Below are 22152 nucleotides of genomic sequence, written 5' to 3'. Positions count from 1 at the left end.
TCAGTGCCCACCTCCACCACACACCCCAGGAATGTCTCCACTGAAGTCCAACCAGCCTCAGTGAAACCACCCAGAAAACTCCCACTAACGTGGACACAGCATTTCTAAGCAAAGCTTAGAAGGGTGATTTCCCTCCTCAGCCCTGTGTGGGTGTCCATGAGGTGTCCCTGGCCCTGCAGAGGTCACACCTAATGTCAGAAACCCACAACACATGGTCAGTGAAAGCGATAACGAACAATTAGCACATGCCTCATCTGCACTTACTTCACTACCGCAGGTAAAGAATGGGCCAAGCCCAGAGGTATCTTCCTGAAATAACATGAGCAATTTCTTACTTTTTCTTGATCTGGAGAAAAACTTGATGCCCCCAGGAGAGGTAGACGGGTTAGAACTGGGGGAGGACTCTTTGGAGGAGGACCTGAAGATCCCACTGAAGCTCATTCGGCGTGGAGAGCGTGGGGGAGACTCCTGGTAGGGGAAGGGGAACACTGTTTTGGGTGAGCCAGGGCTATGTTTGGATCTCACAGGGGCAGAAACAGGGCTGGAAGGTCGGTTCTGGAGCCCTTTTGAGAAAAGGCCTTTTGAAGGGCTGCCGGCAGAGTAATTTTCTTCCACCTGAGGAGGAGAGAAAGAGGAAGAAAAAAAAGAAAAATCAACATTAATTCAGTTCAGCTCAGGCCATCAGGGTCTCTGAACTTGTCTCAACAGGGCCAACTCCTGTTTGCTGGGGTGGTGGATTAGCCAGACCTCACCCTCCCCAGTGCCTGCCTCCACCACATGCAGGGGTGTGTGTGTGGCACCTCTTGTTGCCCCGTGCTCTTAAAGACACCCTGGGTCTCACAGAAAAACTTCAATGTGTGTGCAAACATTTTATTATCATCACACATATAATGTAGGACTTTCTTCACTGTTTTTATTTGCCACACATCCCTCTTCCTTCTTCGGGCAACCGAAAGATGACCGGCAATGAATTTATTTAAGGCAATGAATGACTGCAGTTAAGGGAACATGGTGCCCCAAAGTCTTCCTCACGAGTTTAAGCACCCACCTACAGTACAGTACTTAAACCTCCAGCACGTGATGTGACTCAGCACAGCACACAAGTCCCCAGATGCCTGACAGGTCCCTGTGACGTCTGCCACAGCCACAACTGTGGGACTGCAACTCCAATCCCAAAAATAGAGCAACCATTTTAGAGTGATGACGTTCCTGTCCTGTTAACTACCTGTGCTGGGATATGACCTTTCTAACAGCTGTATCCCTTTTGGGACCTGTGCTGACTTTCCAGCTCCTGTGTACAACACAGCCCTGCACTGTGCAGGCTCGCCCAGTGAGGGGGAAAAGAGAATTCAGAAAAATAAACAACAAAAAAAAGGAGCAAAGATTAAATTCTCCCCACACACAATTAACAGAAGCTGAACCACAACCCCTGTGGGATTTGCCTGTGCCTGGGCTATATGTAGAGTTTATTTCCTTCTGGATGCACAAAGTACTTCTGTGGGTATAAGGCTGCTATTTTAGCTGGGGGCATTTCTCATGAATGAAGGGCTCTGTTCTAGGCAAAAGGCAGACATGGGTTTCAGGTCTCCAGGGAATGTGTAAGTGAAGGACATGGTGGATGTACCCAGAGGCACCGTGTGCCATTGAGCTTCAAGCTCTTTGCACTCCTGCTCCTCTCTTCCCAATTACTCAACACAAACCAGGAGGGATGGAGCACACAGCAAGTTCTACACGTGAAGATGCCTCCTGATGTTTGTCAGTTTAGTTAGGTATGAGTGTTGTTGCCATGGGAGTCATTGTAGGGAAAAACAGCATCTTTTATTAGGATGACTTAGATGAGAGAAAGCCTCATAGGCATGTGGGTCCTCCTCTGGATCAGTGAAGGGTTTGTGTGTATGAATACAGCTAAAAATAGTCAGCCAAGTTTAAAACACATGCAATTAACTCCCTTTCCAAAATAACATTTAACCACAGCTCCAAAACACTTGTAGAAATATGTTATGAGCAGCACAATGGCCAAAAAGCTGCTCCCTCCCTAACCCAGGATCCCACTTCTTGGAGTCCTTTCTGTCTCCTGCCTGTGCATTTTGGACCAGCTCCTCTTTCCACTTCAGATGGGACAGAGGTGGAGGGGGTCCTGCTGCATGGGAACTGCAGAAGGTCCCATAGAGAGTGTGAACTCCCTTTTGGGAAGGTTTCTAACCTAAAGGGCGAGTGGCACTTGGTCTGGGAGGGGAACACAATAAGTGTGGGTCACTAGGAGGGGCACAGAGATGTGCCAGCACAGCCCTGGTTGGATGATAAATTCTGCTCTGTGCTCTTCTGCACAGCACAGAGATGTCCAACAAGAGACAGAACAACTTTTTATACCTACACACTTATTTTGACAGTGTGGACAAAAATATCTGAAAAATAAACCTGTCCATTGCAGATGAATTAGGTGAAGAGTTGCCCTTAAGGGGACACTTTTGGAAAAAGATAAATAAATTTTAACTGAAGCAATAGGTACTAAAAGCAACAACAGACTCTGGACAGTTTCCATAAGAGAAAAAAAAATAGTGTTTCATACTCATGCAGTGTCCTGAGCCTCAAGATTGCCTCCAAGCTCTGTCACGAATTCTATGTGCAATCTTGAAAATTCATTTCACATCACACATCCCTTCTGCCATGAGGACTGTATCTCCTCTACTCCTACTCTAAGTTCTCCAGCACACAGACCGTCTCCTGGTGAGTATTTATCAAGAATAACAGGGCACAGTCCCTCAACTGAGACCTGGAATAAGAACCACACTATAGGAAATTAATAAACAAACTGCACTTTTGTCATGGGTAAAATAGTCCCAAAGTGATAGCTTTTTCATAAAAGCTCATTAACTTTACTGAAATATAATCTGTAAATCATCTGAGACTACTTATACTTTATTCTCTTCACAACTGCACAGCCCAGGAAACAACCAAGTAGCTCGACAGCACCTCCTCTTGCATTGCAATTTAAACAGGTCTGCTGCCAAACCTACTGCCTGGAAGTGGGGAGTAAGAACACTTTCAAGCGTATTTTAATCATAAAACAAATCTGCCACTGCTGCTGCTGTAGTTTAGGACTGTTTCCAGGATGGTAAATTCATTGTAATTTTTCCTAAAGTGACAAGCCATGACATTTGTGAAGCCAAGAGGAGGACACCATTCTGGTTCTACCCTTAATATTTCATGTTATCTTTTTTGCATGCTTGTTTGGTTAAAATGACACACTGATAGGAGACACTTTAAAAAGAGCGTGGTGTCCTTACACACTACAGCAATTCTAGAGGTGTAAAATGTCAGGCAACAATTTGTCAAAAACGTCAGTATTGCCTTGTATGCACAAGTCAAACACAAAAGCAAATTGTTCTCCGATTCTGAGCTGAAGCAGTGGGATGCTTTTATTTATTTACCTCAATCACAACCAGTTGCCTTCTCTCCATCGTGCCAAGCAGATGAATTAACTAATTGTCAGAGCACCAGGGGCACGTTGCTGAATACACATGTGCATGCTACTAAATTAAAGGAAATTACCACATTGAATCCTTCCCCAGCTGCTGCACATGTTAATTACACACAGGTTACACCCACCATCAAAGTGGATAAATACCTGTGATTTTGCTTGGGGAATTACAGCAGGATTGCTTTCTTGGAATATCATTTGTGGCTAATGGATTGTGAGTTTTAAAAGACGATTGAGAGTTTTAAAAGGCACTTCCATGAGTGAAATCAGCAGCAACAACAGTTATCACAGTGTTTCAGAAAGTCACAAGGCAATGTTCATTTTCATGCTTCAACTGGGAATGCAGAAGAATCTCTGCTGTAGAACAGACCCCACCATCCCATGCAGACCGGGTGTGACAAATGGCAGTGATGCCAGAGGCATGTTATGCAGCTAGATGGATTGTCAGCCTGTTCTTCATGCTTTTTGGACTTGTTTCCTGAAGCTATGACAAGCAAGTGGGCAGAAAACTCCCACAAGTGCTTTGGAAAGATAACTATGCCCCCAGCCGAGCTGTAGCAGCAAAATAAAAGTATTACACCCCTGGTTTCTCACATTGTGAATCACTTTGTGTTGGTCCAGGAGAAGCAGTAAAGTGACACTGGGCAGAAATATGAAACACACTTAAAAACCAATATAAATGCACATGGTAAAACGACTCATTTGATCCTGAACAGACTGGTCTGTTGGAGATAAGGACTGAAAACCCACAATGCAAGTACAACACAAATCAATAAACAAATAAGGTCCAATCAAACAAATTGAAAACTTCCTCTAAGTACTACGACTATTTACCTAACTAAAAAAATACCAAAAAAACAACCAACCAGTAACAAAACATTACCTGGCTTTGTGCAAAGCATATATGGGATCTTGGAGCTCCACGCCCAGCTTAAACTCCTTAAACCTTAAAACTTATGTTGGAGAGAAATGTCAGCTCCTGATCTTATGTCTGCAGAGAACAGTGCAGCTGGAATGGGGCTTAATCAGCAGCCTGTCAGTAGTGCCAATGTAGCCCTACCCTCAGCCTACAGCACTGTGCTCACTGGGGAGGTGAAGCAACTGAGCAGCTACATCAGATGTGCTCTCCAAGGCTAAACCAGTTACCTTACACAGCACTGAGTAAATATCTCCTAAAATGCTCTAAGATGCTACCAGTTTTCATGCTTTGGAGCACAAAAGGATCCACAGCTGGGGACCAGGGAGAGACTTTGCTCTGTTGTACACAGTAAATGATCATAGGCAGGTTTCTAAAACACATTCAAAAGCGTCCATTGTTGAAAATAAATGTCTTACAGTGCTTGGCATCTGGCAGACATAACATTCAATTTTTTGAACAAAACGTGAAGTGATAGTGTGGCACTTGTGCCACATCGAGCAGCTCTGGAAGATTTCACTGCAAGAAATAACACTGAAAGCTGGCCCTGTCATTTCACCTGGATGATGGAATCTTTCCCTCTTCCTAATCTCTTCTTCCTTTCTCCTAGCTACCCACATTAGTGGCTCAGAGTCATGTTGTGATGATGGACCAACAGACTCCCACCTCTGTTTTCAACAGACAAACTCCAGGGTGACAAATTCCCAATATGAATAACTACCAGTGCCAGACTACCCCATGGCAGTGAATGAAACAGCTGGACAGAGGCTTGAACTGTGCCCAAGCCCTTAGTTTTCAGGCCAAGAGAACACTCCCTGACCTCTTTTACTTATTTCCCTGCTTAACATAACCTTGTGCTGTTAAGAATTATCAATCCTGAAGGTCATTCAGGTCTTCCTGTATGAAGTCCTTCCCTGTGATGAAAAAACCACCTCTCTTTGCATCCAACAAATTTGATTAAAATGCTTCTAATTTTTGTCTCGGCCTTACTAGCAAAGACCCAGGTAACTCCATCAGTTCTGTCTCTCCACCCAACAGTCATCTTCTCAATACCAGCCTGCAATCTTTTCTTTCATCTGTTTTCTTACCTGACTTGCAATTCTTCATCCTACTTTACAAGAAAATTGAGATGTACTGCATTTAATCACTACCATATGATAATCCCCAATGCAATGGGTCAAGATGCCAAACTATTCATACTTCACCACAAACTAGTCTCTTGTCATCTTCACACCACCCATCTCAGTCCTGCCACAGGCAGAAATTTTCCCAACATTGTTATTTTGTTTCCCATGCTTGCCATTGAAAATCTGACACCCCCCTTTTTGCCAAATGAAGTTCTCTCTAAGAAGACATTTCTGGCCCCAATCTAAAATTTAAAGACCACTTAACTGCAGGGAAGAGAAGTGTCCTGCCAAAGCAACGTGCCCAGAAAAATGAACTAGCTCTGCTGAGAAGACCCTGACCATGGATAGGCAGAGGCTGTGTCAGAGTCAGCACCTCTTCCCAGCCATCTCCTCTGCTGCCCTGCCAGGGTGCTCCAGCAACGGGTCCTTGTTTGGGCACACAGCCTTTCCCAGAGGATGCTCTCCCCGAAAAATCTCTGGCTCTTTTTCAGCTTTTGGTGAATTTAGTTTCATTCTTCAGAATAGGCTGAAAAAAAATAATCTGTCTGGAATACAAATGGGCTCAAGCTAAACAGCTTTTAAAAATCCTTCTGAACTTAAGTGAAAGTTATTAAATGCTCCTGAGCTCCGTTCCTTTCTTCTCCAAATCCGAGCAGTGAGGACATTTATGGAGCATTTGAGTTTTGTTTGCTTTTACAACAGTGAGTTATTTGACCTTTATTTTGCCTCCTCACTTAAATTTTTTTTTGAAAGACAAGTAACAGAAAAGGAATTACCTCCCACCATCCTTGACAGGGACAGTAAACAAAATTAGAGACTATACACCACATAGATGTCTACACTTGTTTCCTGCCCTTCCACTGAATCTCAGTAAAAAAGCCCTTTGATAAAGTTAATTGGATGATTCTCTCATTCTGCTGGAATAAAAGAGCTCACAGAGGCACAAGAGCTGACTTCATTAGGCTGAAAGGTAATGAAGGACTTACTCTCCCAGGCACCATGTGGTCACATTCAGCACCACCAGTTCCCTTGGTTCCGCATGAGCAGTAACAATTGAGATGACAACGTGTTTTACAGGGTCAGAGATGTCACTTCCCAAAACTAAAGTACAGTGACACTTTCCCAAATTACAATACAATGGGATGAGGCTGGCTGGCTGCACTGGCAGGCTCTGAGAGCTCTGCATTGCTGTCCACACGGTCAGGGGAAGGCTTCCAGCAGTGAGCAGGGCTGCTCAAAGGCAGAAGCAGGAGTCAGGAAAGGTGAAAGCAGTGCTGGCTCCCTGTCCACTTCCTAACCCCTACCTGCCTTTATTTTAAAGCAGTGGATGGGGAGGAGCCACACACATGACAGTGCAGTGGTTGTCCTACATGCCCTTGCCCTGAGGCTCCCTGATCCCACTGCAGGTGCCCTCTGCCAAGGCTGTGGTACTACCAGGACACGCTCCCTATCCTTGCTGCTCATAAAGAAACGGACAATTAAATACTGTGAAAAAATAAATCAAAAGGAGATTCATTATCCAGTGAAAGGGAGGCTGAAAATGGCTTTTTTTTTCTTCTCCTCCCTGTTCCAGGGGTTGCTTGTGCCATTCCCATGAGTCGCTGGACAAACAAAACCAGTCCAGGGACAAGCAGCAGGAGAAAACACTACTTGGAGTCCTTCAATATTGGGGTCACTTCTCCGACAAAGTCTGATCTGATCATATGTCCAGAACCCAAATCAATCCTTTAACCATCAAGTCACATCCTGAGTTCGTGTTATAGCTGACCACCTACAGCTATTTTTTAAAATATAACCAAGGCTTTATAAAAGACTCCCCAAAAATCTGCATTATTTGTGCCTGAGTGTACCTGATCCCAAGTTGGCCAAATTGAGGTGGGCTGTTAGTTTGCAAAATGTGTTTTAAGGGACTCAGGCAATTCTGCATCAGAGACTTTCTTGCTCAAATTTACCACTGTCTCCCCCCTCTCATTTTTTGTATGAACTACAAATTTTATCAGTAATGAGTCTGTCTATCTTTCAAGTCACTGATAAAGTATGATATAGTATAGCAACAGAATGTTTTGCCTGCCTAGAAACAAAATTTTCCACTGGTGAGTCCCCATTTATTTTAGCAGCCAGGTTTTTCATTTAATAGGCTCCATGTTTATTCAGTATCATTCCCATTTCTTAAATCAAAATGACTTGTGCTACTTTTCTATATACATGACACCAACACTATGACATTTCTCAAACGAATTTATAATCCATTTAAACCCCCAGATTTGTTCAATAAGAACCATTCACAATTAATTCCAGTCCAAATGAGTCTATTATAACAGCATCATTAACTATCCAACAAGAGCTATTTCAGTGTTTTGCCCAGGACTAATGTTTGACAAACCTGCACATTATCCTAATTGCAAACATCACAAATATTAACACAGTAATTGCTTTTTTGGTTGTCTTTTGGAACTTCATCTCTGCTCCAAGATTTATTCAAAATCAACACTAGGCAGAGGAAAACTCTGTCAACTCATTCAAGAGTGTTTTATTAGAGTTGCTTAGATTTAATTTTAAAATATCTTGCTTTAACATTTTGGACATTTAAGTTATTAATGACACCTCTTTCATCTAAGATAAACATCTCATCAGCTTTTTCCCCACATAGACAAAATAATTTGTAATGCATACTTCTTTTCCAAGCTTTTGTTTATATTTTTATGACAATTCTGTCATTTCCATAAAGGAATGGATCAATATTATTCTTCAAACTTCTTTTCTTCCTCCTCTTCCCTCCTCCATCTATAATTTGCTAGCTGGCTCCCCTGTGGACAAGTTTCTTCTTCTGTCATTTTCTTCTTTCTACACAACCCTGAGCATTAAGCTGAAAGCAATGGTTCTCATTTTCCTATAATTTCCACACCTTGTCCTTTAACCTACATTTTGGATGAAAGATCTTTAAGCATTCAAGGTGTTAAGACCTCTAAAATTGATAGAACAATTTAGGTACAGAGAGGCACTCATCCCTGACTGCTGAGTTGCCATACTGTACCAGAATTATTTCTGAATGATGCTCCCCATCACTCGTGATTTTCCAGGTCTCTAAACTTCCCCTCTTCCCATAACAAAAGCCAAAATACCTGCCACAGGCACCTTTCTCCATCACACCATGCCAAAAACTTTTACACAAGATTCTTCATAGTATTATATTCTCCATCTTCAACAGAGAAGGGTGAAAACTATCCCTATCCTCTTCCTGCCATTAGCCATAAAGGAAAGAAGAACACATCATTTATAACAGTAGACATATTAATGAGAAGTGATTAAGGCTAAACTTCAGAAAATGTGTGTCACATTGCCACCACTGCCAAAAAATTCCTACATGAACCTGAACAAATAATTCTAGACTTGAATTTCCTAGCTGTGTAATGAGGATTGTTGTCACAGGATAATGATTGAGGGACACTTGCATGGTAAAGTGCTGAGGATCTCTGTGAAAAATGTTAATTCGGTTTCTAAAAGCCTTTCACAAAGAACAGGAGGATTAAATTAATGGCAGATCGGAAAGATGGGCTGGGAACTGCTCTTGTCTACCTTGATCTATAGCCCAGGCTATAGATCAACACTAACTTAACAGAAGAGTTAAGTGCAGGAAGAGAGAAATCCCTGATGAATTGCCTGTCTCCAGCATGACAAGTGAATGGAAAAGCCACACTACTGATGAAATACTGACTTTTAATAGACGGAAGTTACACACCATACTGTGATTTCAAACTTGAACTAAGAAAAACCCTCTCACTTGAAAGGGAAGAGTAACTTGGGGATTTTTTTATGTATCGGCAGTAGGGACTGGCAAGCTTGTATTTAGAATTAAATAAATACTGCAGTCTGATGCTGCTCATCATTCACTAGCAGCAAAGATCCCATACTTCATATTGAGGAAAACAATATATAGGATGAGATGTGTGGCAATGAATTTTATTAGATGACCTCTTTCTTATCAAAATCTGGGCACTGTCAGACTGTTTCTCACCACTTTGTTGCACGTGTTCAACAGAGCTCCAAGAACAGCGTTAGAAAAAACTCTTGGGTCTTACACACTCCATTGAAGAGGTCAGTTAAAAATGCAGTTTCAGATGTTAAGCCCCAATTGCATGACCATTCCAAAGTTAACTGCAGTTCCATAAGCAGAACTTGACCCAAGTAGGGGGAAAAAAAACAAACCAGCATTTACTGAAGCTACAAAAAGAGGCAACTACTGAAACATTCTTCCAGTTCTCCCAAGACAAGCAATCATCAAAGTAAACTCCTAAGGCCAGTGAGAAGAAAAACATGGGATTCAGAAATGGTGGAGTGGAAGTCATTAAACAATACCATGTAATACTGCACATAAGCATGATTAGCTTTGGCACATTTTTTCCTCATGACTGAGCTTCATGCAGCTTTCTCACCTTTCTTTGTGAAAAGGAGGTGATAAATGGAAAAAATCAAGTTTCAGCTAGAAACCCCTGCTTTCTTCCAGCATGACTTCCCCTTCCAAAAACGTCACATTGTTCATTTTATTCAAACCCTTGAAACAGGCACCTTTTGGTAACACTGTACATTTTAATTTCCCTGGCATCTATGAGAGTCCCCCTGCATCAGCGACTCCTACGTCAGTCTTAAAAGGTCCAACACAGAAAAGAACAAGGCCAGTGTTGTAAACACATTCAATTACTGATGGATTGCAGAAATGTTTTGAACATCTGTCCTTTGCTGAGAGGTGCAAAGGAATAGAAACTCGTGCTGTCAACACGAGTCAACAGAGCTCAGTTATTATTGTTCTAGATGCAGATCAGCTTCACTGAGGAAGTATTTATTGCTTCTCCTGCCTTGAATTATAACTGCAGACTCTTTGACAAATAAGCCTGCAGCAGGTTTAGTCCCTATGGAGGTCCATAGCCTTGTAAATACTGTGACAAGTCCAACTGGCCTGCTGTGTAGCTAAAGATCAGCTTTTGGGGTTGTGTACTATTTGGAGGTGTATCCCTCTTTGCCAGGGTGGTAGGAGGCTCACATTCAGCAGACCAGCTTGCACTTCAATGCTTTGTGAAAATGAGGAGGCTGTGACCTGGAGATGACAGATCCCACCCACAGTTTTTTATTGCTTTGGAGATTGTGTAGGCACTGTATAACCATCCCTAATGTCATCCATTGAATATGCTCCCCTGATCATTTTTAAAGAAAGCAAACTCCGTGACTGTATTGGCTTAATTTAATAACAGGCCATCAGAGAAACAAATCGATGCCTCGGGATGGATAACCTTGAGTTAATCCCAAATCGAGGAGAAAACTTTCCACCTTGTTTACGGGAAGACTCTACCACTACAGCTTCAGCAAATCAAGGCAGCTCATTTTGCCAATGCCAAGGACAGATAGATCAAGGACACTGAGCCCTTAAAGCCTCGGTAGACAGGGAGTAACCACCAGGAGGCAATTCCAGGAAAACCTGCCACAGATACTTATTTGGGCACTGTATTTCTGTAGCAACACCATAAACCTTGTTAGCTAACTATATTCCTGAGAATACAGTTATGCAACATCACTTCATTGGTTTACAACAGTGTTACACACAACATCTGCAGTATTTACAATACCACCAGCAGTTCTCATCCTTTACAGGTTATACTGCAAAAGCACTGCCATGGTAAGGCCTGCAAAAGTCACCATATTTGATTTAGTGCATCACTCGCAACAGGTTGATGGTATGGCAGGGAAGATGAACATTCCAGGACTTTTTAAGCCTGATAAATTGAGTTTACCACCAGGGGATTCAACCACTACAGCGAAGGTGAAGCTTTGGGTATATCCTACCTTGCGAGAAGCATTTTTGTCTGCGCTCTCCACATCACCGTCCAAGAATGGCATGGCAAATGAGCTGAGATCCTGCAAGGACAGAGAAGAAAAACTGATGTCCTTTATTCACGTCTTCTTCCTTCCATCAGAGCATCCCATGACTGTAGCCCAGGGATCTATTCCCAAAGTGCCCACTGCTCTACCCACAGCAATTGCTGGCAAGCAATAACACGGACCCTGATTGCTCTCCATGGCTGAAACCAATGGCAGATGTGAGTTACAAGTGAACAGGGAGCCCTTAGCAGTGCTGGCACTACATCATCATCAAAAACCACCTGCAGCCGAGGGAAAAAGTCCTGCGTTAAAACTTTCAGGGGGAGGTACCCAAATGCCACAGAAAAATTGTCAGGAAATTGCAGTTTAAATACAGCCACTTGCTCAGCACATGCCTGCCTTGTCTTTAGTGGGATGTATGATCTTAAAGAGTATTTATAGCAACAAACACAACCTGAACGAGAATACACTGATGTTCTGAGAAACACGTAAAATATATAACAAAGAGGGAGAAAACTGTGCCACGGTGCCTGGGGAGGAAATAACCAATTTACTTGCACAAGTGAGAGAGGAGCAGCCAATTCTGCAGGACTAAAGACAACAAAGCCATAAGAAAAGCACACATGCTCATCTTTAACTAACAAAAACAAACTGCAATTATATTCCACCTCCTGCCGTCTGTTCTGTTTATGCTGCTTCGTGTTCCAGCCACAGGGTTTTTAGAGCTCCTTTCTACGTGCATGAGGAAATTATGTTAGTGTCAAGTTTAGCATCTGTTTGATCAGAAAAGTAGATAATGAGCAATTCTGTGACCAAAAGCATGAGGTTGCCTAATGCTGTGTGCTGAAGAACTGAGTCTTGGGTCCTAAATCATCTTCTAAATGTCAGGAATACCTTCCCAACACAGAACCTCCCACATGGGAGGCATCACCCTTTCCATGTAATGATTCAGTGCTTCTTTACCACCACATCTGCGTGCACTTAAAAGAGTTCAAAACATAAATAAATAGCAATTTCACATAAACCTAATTTGTGATCAAATAGAGCTTAATTAAAAATTAGCACCGTCCAGGAAGTCTTCAGGGCTTGCTTGTCTTCAGAACTCAGAGCAGCCCCAGGTCTAATCACATCCCATTGTGTAATCATACTAAATCCAAAATATTCTCAAAAATGTGTATAATTTAGGCATAATCCTTACAAGTGTTCGAAAATATTCTGGTTACATAATTGAACAACAAAAATAAGGAACAAAATATTGAATTACTGGAACTGAAACACATGGGAGTAATTCATGCCAAGCTGAAAAGGAAAAAAAAAAGCAGCAGCCAGGCTTGGCCAAGCTGGCCCGAAATCATTAGGCCCCAAACCAAAGTATTCATGACAAATTCATCTGTTTCCAGCTTTATCCATGCACATTCAATAGGGACTATCTACAACAGCTCAACTACATAAGATCACCCTCATCAGCATGCTTTGACATCTGTATTTCACATCACCTTTGTTTGCAACTAAAAAAATAGGGAAACACCTCAAAACCAAAAGAAGAGGCAATTTTTTTGGTTTAGATTTTCACTCTTATCAAAATTTGACTGAGGCTGAATCAGGCATTACAGGACCTTACAGAAAAACTTCTGTATTAATTTGCTTATTCTCATAATTATTTAGGATTAAAATTACTTACTCCATATAAAAACTATCCAGCCATAAATAGCATTTATAAACACTGTCAATAAACAGCTTATTATTATTATTATTGTTATTACTTCTTAAGTTACTGAAGGACTTAAGTGAAGAATCTCTGTGAAGAAGTTAAAGAGCCTAATGGAAAGTTACACAAGAACATATCCCCTTGTGCTTACTTTAATTTAGCCAAAGGATTTACCAACATTTTCCTCTACCCATCTTCGGTAGTGCAGAAGCTGGAATCTGATGTATGCTAAGTCATTTTCCACAGAATAAATCAAGCAAATAACCTCCTTGGAGCTCCATGTCTTAGCATCCCTACATTACTATTTAGTGTAGCTTCCAGGGAGAAAACTGGCTGTTTGGGAAGGCTGGAGACTGGATGGAAGGAACTGGGTTTAAGGGGACATATATCTTGTAATCAGGGTCAAAAAAGCTGTTCAGAAAATCTGGAACTGAGAGGAACGAAACCATAAGTTCTTTTTTTGAGCAGAAACCTTTAAACCCAGCAGGGGGTAGGTAGGTACAACTATTTTTCTAGGAGCTAAATTTCAGTTCTCAGTCACAATTCCAAGCATAAAATCACACACACACACACACACACACACATATATATATATTCTAAAGTCTAAAAGTATCATGAAACCCATCTGATGACTCTATTCTAATTTGTAACTCTCAGGTATCACGGAGGTATGCTAACTTCATCTGTCTCCACATCCAGAACAGTTCTTTACTTCTAAGCAGAAATAACTGGAGCCAGAGCTTTCTGGGCAGCATGAGATCTTTCTTTGTTAATACAGGGCTGCAGAATGTTTCAAAATGGACAATAGTTGTACTTTTAGTCCTGTGATAAAGTCCATAATTGTAGCTACTACCTAACAATATTTTCATCTTTCAGTTCTTCACAGGATTCTATATGTGAAGGTATCCATTTACAGAAGGAAAAAATACATATATCAAGTGCCAGGCTTTAGTGCTGTCTCAATTCCAAGTTGTTGGTGAAGCAAGGAAATATTAGGTGCTTATTCTCCCTTTACACATATCTCTGCAGAATATAGACAGATATCAATGTTTCGTACGTTCCTCGTCATCCAGAAGCACGTGTGATGATGTAGTTGATGATACAGTAACTCGTAAAAAAAATAAAAATAGAAACTGCTCCAAAAGTGTTGCAAAACACCACAGAACTCTTGGCAGGCCAGTGGTGCAGCCCTTGCCTTTGTCACAGATCTGACTGCTCTGATCAGATACACTCTGAAGGCTCCCTCTGCCCTTAACCGGGAATTGAAACTGTTCTTAGACAGCTGTCTTGCTCTCCAGCTCTGCTGTGCTGCACTTGGAATAAGCACCCTGGACAACCACATGGTTCTGGAGAGACCTTTAAAACTTTCAGCAAAGGCGACCAGTGGCATCCTGGTATGAGGAAGAATCCTTCAGACTGCAGAGCCCTGGCTGAAGAACAAACGGCACCGCGCCCTGTGTCCATCACTCCTGCACTGTATCCTTGGATAGACAACTTCTGCAGAGACCACAGTCTGTGATCACCCTCGTAAGGAGCAAAGGCAGCTCTTGGTGCTGTTAACCTGAAATTAACAGTAGGAAAAGGCTGTTTTGCAAAGTTTTGTCAGCTTTCCTGCCACGCTTGTGCTCCCCAGTCAGCCCTTTCATCGCTCGGCACCACCTGACAGCCAGACACCACTCCTGCCACTCCAGCTACAAAAAATGACCTCTTGAGCAGTTTAGATTCACTTTACAGCCACAAAGCCGCTGCAGATTTATTTTGTTTTCAATCCACTTTTATTTACAAGAGGTTGTCATGGCAGCTCCTGTTATATTTGCTGAAGAATACGGCCCCAGGGATAGCAAAGATTTTTCTGGAGGACAGCAGAGCTGTGACACAGCAGAACCAGGGCTCAGTGCTCCTGCAGCCAGTCAGGCTCCCTCCTGAAGAAGGAAATCTCCCACAACACCTATTCAACAGGTGATTTCCCAGTGCAAGTCAGGATTATTCTGTCTGCATTTGCACTCACCTTCTCTACCACTTCTTTCCCTATTTCCTCTGGAGGAACAGCAGATATCTGGAATGTTACAGATCCTCCACACTAATTTCTCCACCAAAGGTGAGACTAATTGTAGGGTGATTCTAGCCTGGGTCACCTGTACATCTAGAGGGTGATCCTTCTTAAATCCAGATCTTTTTCCTTTATATCAGAATAGTTGGGATGCTGTGAAAAGAAGGGAAAATAAAATTCTTGTTCTTTGATACCCTGGGAAAACAAAGAAGCTTTTCTCAGAACTGTTTTGGAAAATAGAAAGGAAAACCACATTTGAGGATGCAGAAAGCAAATACACTGGCTGGCACAGCATAGCCAAATAGCAACAGGAACAAGATCTGGTAGCCAAGCCATTTTTCACCTTTTCCAGTCAGTTTCACTGTTCTTTTCCTTACTTACAGGGAGAATTCCCTGGAATTCCTACAGGGAGAATTCCTGCCAGAAAGGCTTGCCCAGACACTCTGGTCTGGAGGCTGCTGCAGTTGGAGACCTTGGTGTCAGAAAAGAGCTTCCAGCAATTCTGTTGCAGAGGCTGCAGACTTAAATAACAGACCACTAAAGCCTTGAATCCAGTAAAAAAACACAGGATAAACAAGATTCCTGTTTTACTATTGTTTTGCTACAGGGCTACTTTGGCAGCCAGGCTGATAAATTTTCTACACAACATCTGAAGCCAAGGGGCCAGCAAGGTACTCTGGGGCACATTGTGACTGCCAGGCCAGAGACCGATTTCCAATGTATTTTGGGTGGAAGTAGGACCTTCCTGTGGCCCTGCTCAACAGTGGTTGGGTATCAAAAGAGTATTTCACAACCAGGTCCCTGCTGCCATCCTTTGGAAACGTCCATTCAAACACAAGGCATGACCATGAACGACAGGGTGATGTGAAATCTGTGCCCAAGGTGGTGGGTCCCCGTGAACATTGTCAACTCTTGCACCATGTTTCTGAGGTGACTCAGGTCAGAAGAGCTTCCTGGTAGCCCCAGAGCCCATCTCTGGTGAAAGGCTGGGTTCCTCAGCTATAAGCAACTTCAGAGTCCCAGCGTGGGTAGCATCATGCAGTCCTGACTCCTGATGGTGTCACCTCTGAGATGTTATTTTTCTGCTTCACTCAGTTCTATATATGTGTTAGGATTGCACCAAATTTAAGGATGTGAAATGCCTGCCAGACATTACAGTTTCTTTTTACAACATAACTCAAGCAGAAGGTGACACTTTACTAAGACGGCTTCTCAGTAAGGCGAGACAGCTACTTTAATAAAATAAATGAAGAAAACAACATACAGAGAAATTAAGCTGAGTGCTGACAAAAAAATTGCTAAAAACTGCACTCCTCAGCACCACACCTTAACAGGGCTCTCTGAGTCTCCTTCTCTGCTAATGTTACTGAGCTATGAGCACTTCAACTATCCTACCAAGGACAAAGAAGGTCGGGATTTTTATTAACATTGGCTGTGAACAGTTTCCTTCATTGCACTCTGCACACCAGCAGATTTTTTTTAGATCAACCTTGGATTCGTACCTATTACGAGCCTATGTAAAACTCTGAATAGCAAATATGCTACATATGCTAATAACCTGTGAGCAGAATCCAAAGTTTGATCTCTGTGGAATAGAGGGCATAGCTTGGTAGCTCTGCTTGCATAGAAATTTGTCCTTTTCTTTGGTAGCAATGCTATCTATAAGCCTTGGGGGGTTTATAACAAATCACTCAATTATTGCACAAGAAAAGATTCAAAACTGACATACACAGGAATTTCTGTCCTTTTGTTTTGATATACCAGTCATAGTAAAGTATAATAAGGCTTGCTACGCTGCTTTATTCCTTCAGGAGTAGGCTGCTCACTGCTTTGCTCTCCTCACTCCTCCATGCCATGCAGACTGCAGCATGTGTTTTGGAGACAAGAGATATGTCGTACTGTGAGACTGAGGATGCTGGTGACTAAGTCTCGGTATGACTCAATGGGAGTGGGCAGTAACAGATGTACAAGGCTGGTTAGATCTGTGCAAGCCAGCTTTGCACTGCACAAGGCTGTTCCAATTTATTTGTTTGCTAGTACTTTTAAGGGTATTTATAGTATAAAAGAACAATTGAGTGGGTCTGGAGAGTTTGAGATGGTAGGAATGAGACAGGGAGACTTGGCTGATGAGGCCATACTGCAAATCCTGTGTTTAGTTTTGGGCCTCCCATAGCAAGAAAGACATTGAGGTGCTGGAGAGTGTCCAGAGAAGGGCAATGAAGCCAGTGAAGGTCTGGAGCACAAGTTTGATGACAGTTAGCTGAGGGTGTTCAGCCTGGGAAAAAGGAGGCTCGGGTGGGAACCTTATCCCTCTTACAACCTGAAAGGAGGTTGTAGATGGGGGTTGGTATCTTCTCCCAAAAAACAGGACAAGGAGGAATGGTGAAGATGTCAGGTTAAAGGTGGACTCAATGACCTTAGAGGTCATTTCCAACCATAATGACTCTATGATTTTGTCTGCAGCATGAAGATGCCAGAGACAGCACAGGCCAGGACTTACTGGGTGACTGTGCAGGACCAGCTGTGTGCACTTTGGTGTCAAGGTAGATACAGCATCAGATTTGAAATAAGAGAGGGTAAATCACCCCAAAATGAAGCGCCTGGAAAAAATGGGAAATATTCAGTTCCAAAGAGGTGTTAATCTAAAAAGTTAGGGAGCAATGGCTGGCCAAAATCTAACTGAGGTGTGAAAATCCCCATCCATCAGGTGATTATTCAGTGTCCTATATAAAAACATCACATGTGAAAACTTTGCATAAGAAAACCAGAGTTAATGGAATTTAAAGGCATTTCTTTCAGCTGTGACAAAAACCAGACAAGGTCCTAAAGAGCTACTGAAGCCACTTCTCCCTTGTTCTCACCCACAGGTCACCCAGCTTGGATTGCCATCACTTGGTCAGAACTTGCTAAAACTAAGAATTTCAAGGGGAAGGGGATAAAGAGAGCCCTGAAACCAGTAAGTCCTTGATATTTCCTTGAAAACAGCTGTCTTCCAAGCTGTTCTTCCTGAGTTATCCTGATTGTGGGATACCAGCAGCCTCCAACACACCTTTCTTCAATTCTGAACTTCCTGACTGATCCTGACAGGTATTAATCTCCAGCAGTCTACAACAAATTCACCTTTTTTCCTTCTGAGGCTGTAGACAAGATCCATCAACAAAAAATGCCGAGAGACCACAGATTGTTTTTTGCGTTGTTCTCAGTCTCAGACTTAAATCCCCAGAACACATTCCTACGCTGTTCACAGAAAAAATGAAGTTTTCTCTCAAGCCTTGTGCTCTCCTGCCAGGAACCACCACCATGTCTTGTTGGTGATTCAGCTTTTGCAGATGAGCTGAGCACAGGCAGCCTGGGGTGGGATGCAACCCCTTCTGCCTGGAGCCCCATCCTGTTCCGATTGTCCAGGGAGCTCAGGGCTGTATGGAAATGCTGTGATGATGCTGTCCACCTCACCAGTAAGTCACAGGCCATCACGAGAGGCTCTCTGACAAAGCCAGAATAGGAACTCCACACACACTTGCACAGCCTGGTTTGTCAGCTCCTTCACACCATGAACCACACAGCACACTGACTGGCAGCATGTTTACTACAACAGCAGATGGACAACCCAGCCAACGTGCAAATAACAAAATGCCATTAAAAAAAAAAAAAAGGAGAAAGAGAGAAAGTGAGGGAACAGCAGAGAAAGCAAGCCAGGGAGGAAACCAAAATTCTTAATGTTCCTGTGACACAACCACGATCCATCATGAAGTGCTATCCCAAGGTGCTCAGCTAAAGACAAACTTTCTCTAGTGAGGTATTTCATTCCAGAAGCACCCAAAGTTAAGAAACACAAGGTAAAAGCAGAAGATAACCTACCTCAGTCCTGGAAAATGTGGTCAGATGAGTGATGAGGAAATTAGGAAACAACCAAGGCAAGGACTGCAGGAGCCTGCAAATATTCCCCTTCAGATGGCACAGACTCGGTGCCAACCAAATTGCTTTCCAATACTTATAAGATTGCCTTACATAAACGAGACACAGGATCCCAATGTGTTTGGAGGGAAAAGCTCTCATTTGCTATAAAACACAACTTCAGCCACAGCGAAACGCAGAAACACAGGAAACAAAAGATGATTTTGCCATAATGTAATGAAAACATTAGAGATGCTGCAGCACAGGAGCAGTCTGAAGGGGATTCAAAACCAGGATCATACTGAGGCTTACTAAATCCTCTCTACACTTCAGCTACTTTAAAAGTCACTGTGGTTTGTATTTATTTACAGTTTTACCCACGCTCTGTAAGCCAAATATCTTAAAAATCATTTCCTCAAGGAAGAGGAAAACAAAACAAAATCAGAGCTGAAAAACCCCAGCTGATGGCCTTATCTGGGAAGAACTCACAGGGTTCTCCCTTGCATGTATATGAAGAAAAAAATGTGACATTCACACCAGGCAGAAAATCTCTGCCATAAATACTTGAACTGCAACTATTTTTTCCAGTTCACTGCATTTAGGAAGACAGCTGCCTGTTGCCTCCTCTTTACATTCTTGTCAGTTAATAACCATGAATAATCTTAACAATTAGAAGAAAGCTTAGAGATGGAAAGCCAGGCAAGTGAGGGACCTGCTCTGATCAAGTAGTCCCTCAAGTAAAAAAGAAAGGGAAAAAAAAAGTGGAAGCAAACAAGAAATTAGGCAAGGAAAGGATGAACAGGATGGCTCTGTGCTTGGTGTGAATGGGAGGTCAAAGGAGACAACACATGGAGTCCACAGTGAGGAAAGATTCTCCTCTTGATGCTTTCCTGACACATTTTCCTGCATCTCTCTGCAGCCTAAGAGAACAATTTCACATCTATGCAGTTGATAGTCAATTTGCTGTAGTTTTTCTTACACTTTAAGAAACGTGTAAAAAGAGACCAATATATACAATATGCTTTATTTCATAGGTAGACAACTTTTTTTCTTTTCCTAAAAGAATGGATGTCTTCATTCATCAGCCTCTGAACTCCTTATTTAAAGAGGCATTTTGCTGAAGCTGGTAACATAAAAAGCCCTGAAGGGCAGAAGAAAGCTCAAATTCTCAGAGACAACCTAGAAAACTTTATCACACTCATAGTACAGTATTCTACCCAAATCCAGCTTGCGTATCCTTTAAATACCACCCTTGGCTTTGAGCTAAGAAATGCAGAGATGTGGAACCATTACTAGATTATCAGTTAGCAGTGCCTTGCAATACTAATAAATCACAACACATAGTTCATCCTGTGGGAGTCCAAAGCACTTTGCAAACTGCATATCCAGTCTAGAATAGCTTCACGAGTGGACTTAAGTGATGAGACTTTAATTGCCTGCTCCAGCTTTTGAGATTAGCTCTGGGAAGGCATTAAGGATAACATATCGTTCACCTAACTTCAGCCACCTGAAACACTAGTCATCTACCCCACAATTTATGTCCAGTGCAGAGAGAAGGGAAAAGCCAGCATCTCCAGTGGGCAATTTGGTCCCATCTCACAGATTTCACAGAATATTCTGAGTTGGAAGGGACCCACAGGGATCATTGAGACCAACTCTTAAGTGAATGGCCCACATGGGGATCAAACCCCCAGACCCTGGTGTTATGAGCACCCTTCTCTAACCAGCTGAGCTAATCTAATCTCATTTCCCGGGTATGGGAGAGGCTGAACAACTTCCTTAAACTTCGGAGGATCCAACACAGGATAAACGAACCCCGCATCTTACCTCTCCCTCTTTACTGCCTACAAAGCGGGAATAAAATAACTCATTTTCCTTCCCCTCCCTCCCCCCCACCCTCCGTTCGGAGAGCAAACTGTCCAAACAAGGGAATGCATCTTACTACGGGCCAGGCTGCGGCTGCCAGTGTGGTTTACACCAGCTCACGTTCTCCCGGCTCCGGGGAGCGGCGTAGCCATGACAACCCCCGGCGGAGCGGAGGCTGCGACATCCCCGCAGGAGGCTGAGTAAATACTCCGACAGCTCCGCTCCCTCGGAGTTGTACGGCTGGCGGGACTCAGCCGGGCTAACCCAGCCCAGCTTCGCTCCCGTCGTTGCTTTGCGGCCCAGACACAGCACAGGTATCCGTGCGGTGGGGAGCACAGTGAAGCCCCGAGCTCTAAGGTTACTAAAATGGTGTTTTCTTTGCTGCTGTGTAGAAAACAGGGTTAACTCTTTGACAGGAGCGAAATGAAGGAACCACTGTGTCCAGCTGAAACAACTAGAATTTGAGTTTTAAGAAAATAAGCCAGCTCTGCAACCTCTGAGAAAAGCGCATTTGTGAAGAGAATTGGCATAATCTAAGGGAAATGTCCAAGGGATAGTGTATCTCACACTTCCAGACCTCCTCACACCGAGCCCTGGTCACTCTTGTTAAGGCTGTTTCAAGGGATGTGCTCCAAAAAGCACCATAGTTCTGCTTGGAAAAAGGTATTGGAAGACACCAGTGACCACCTCAGATGAAAGATGGATAAAATATTTACCCATCTGGAAAATCTTGTGAACAATGAGACATACAGAGAACATAACAAAGGGATTATTCACTCTCACTTGAAATAGCCATCACTGAAAATAAGTTTTCACAGTGGGTCAGTTTGGAAATAATCCTCATGTGGAAAGAGAAGAACAGAAATAAGACACACCGAGGTTTTTTTCTAATTACTGTACAGGCAATACTAAAATTTTAAGGAAGATATTTCCCCAAGTAAACTTCAGGCTTCTTTCAAGGACTATGGCTTTCATTAATAGCTACTATTTATTTTTTTCCCCCCAGAAATTGTTCCTAGTTTAGATCCAGTGCAGGGGAAAAAAAGCTTTCAAACGCGCCATACTAATTTCTGACTCCTTTAGTGACAGTCTTCTGATTTTAGCCATCTTAATCTTCACAAGCCCATTTAAGCACCGTGTTACAATGGGCCTTTCTGAACATGGCGTGGAGAAAGGACAAGCAAACACACGCTCAGGGAAATCCAGCTGGAAACTCAACCTCGTTACCTGCATATACAG

At 42.8% G+C, this 22152-nt stretch overlaps 1 protein-coding gene across 1 annotated transcript in view; it reads right to left on the bottom strand.

Annotated features, from left to right (window-relative positions):
- PRKAG2 (protein kinase AMP-activated non-catalytic subunit gamma 2) overlaps positions 1-22152 on the bottom strand; it is a 210094-nt gene that overhangs the window by 133417 nt on the left and 54525 nt on the right. The window contains exons 2-3 of the mRNA XM_025894537.2: positions 11360-11431; positions 336-615 (exon numbers count right to left, since the gene is read on the bottom strand). Coding sequence (XP_025750322.1) covers positions 336-615; positions 11360-11431 — 352 coding nt within the window. The remainder of the gene's footprint in view (positions 1-335; positions 616-11359; positions 11432-22152) is intronic.

This window comes from Manacus vitellinus, unplaced genomic scaffold, assembly GCF_001715985.3.
Source record: "Manacus vitellinus isolate BGI_N305 unplaced genomic scaffold, ASM171598v3 scaffold_12_pilon, whole genome shotgun sequence".
NCBI classification, from domain to species: Eukaryota; Metazoa; Chordata; class Aves; order Passeriformes; family Pipridae; genus Manacus; species Manacus vitellinus.
The sequence above is the reverse complement of the archived record's forward strand: the minus strand, read 5'-3'. Positions and strand labels throughout refer to the sequence as shown.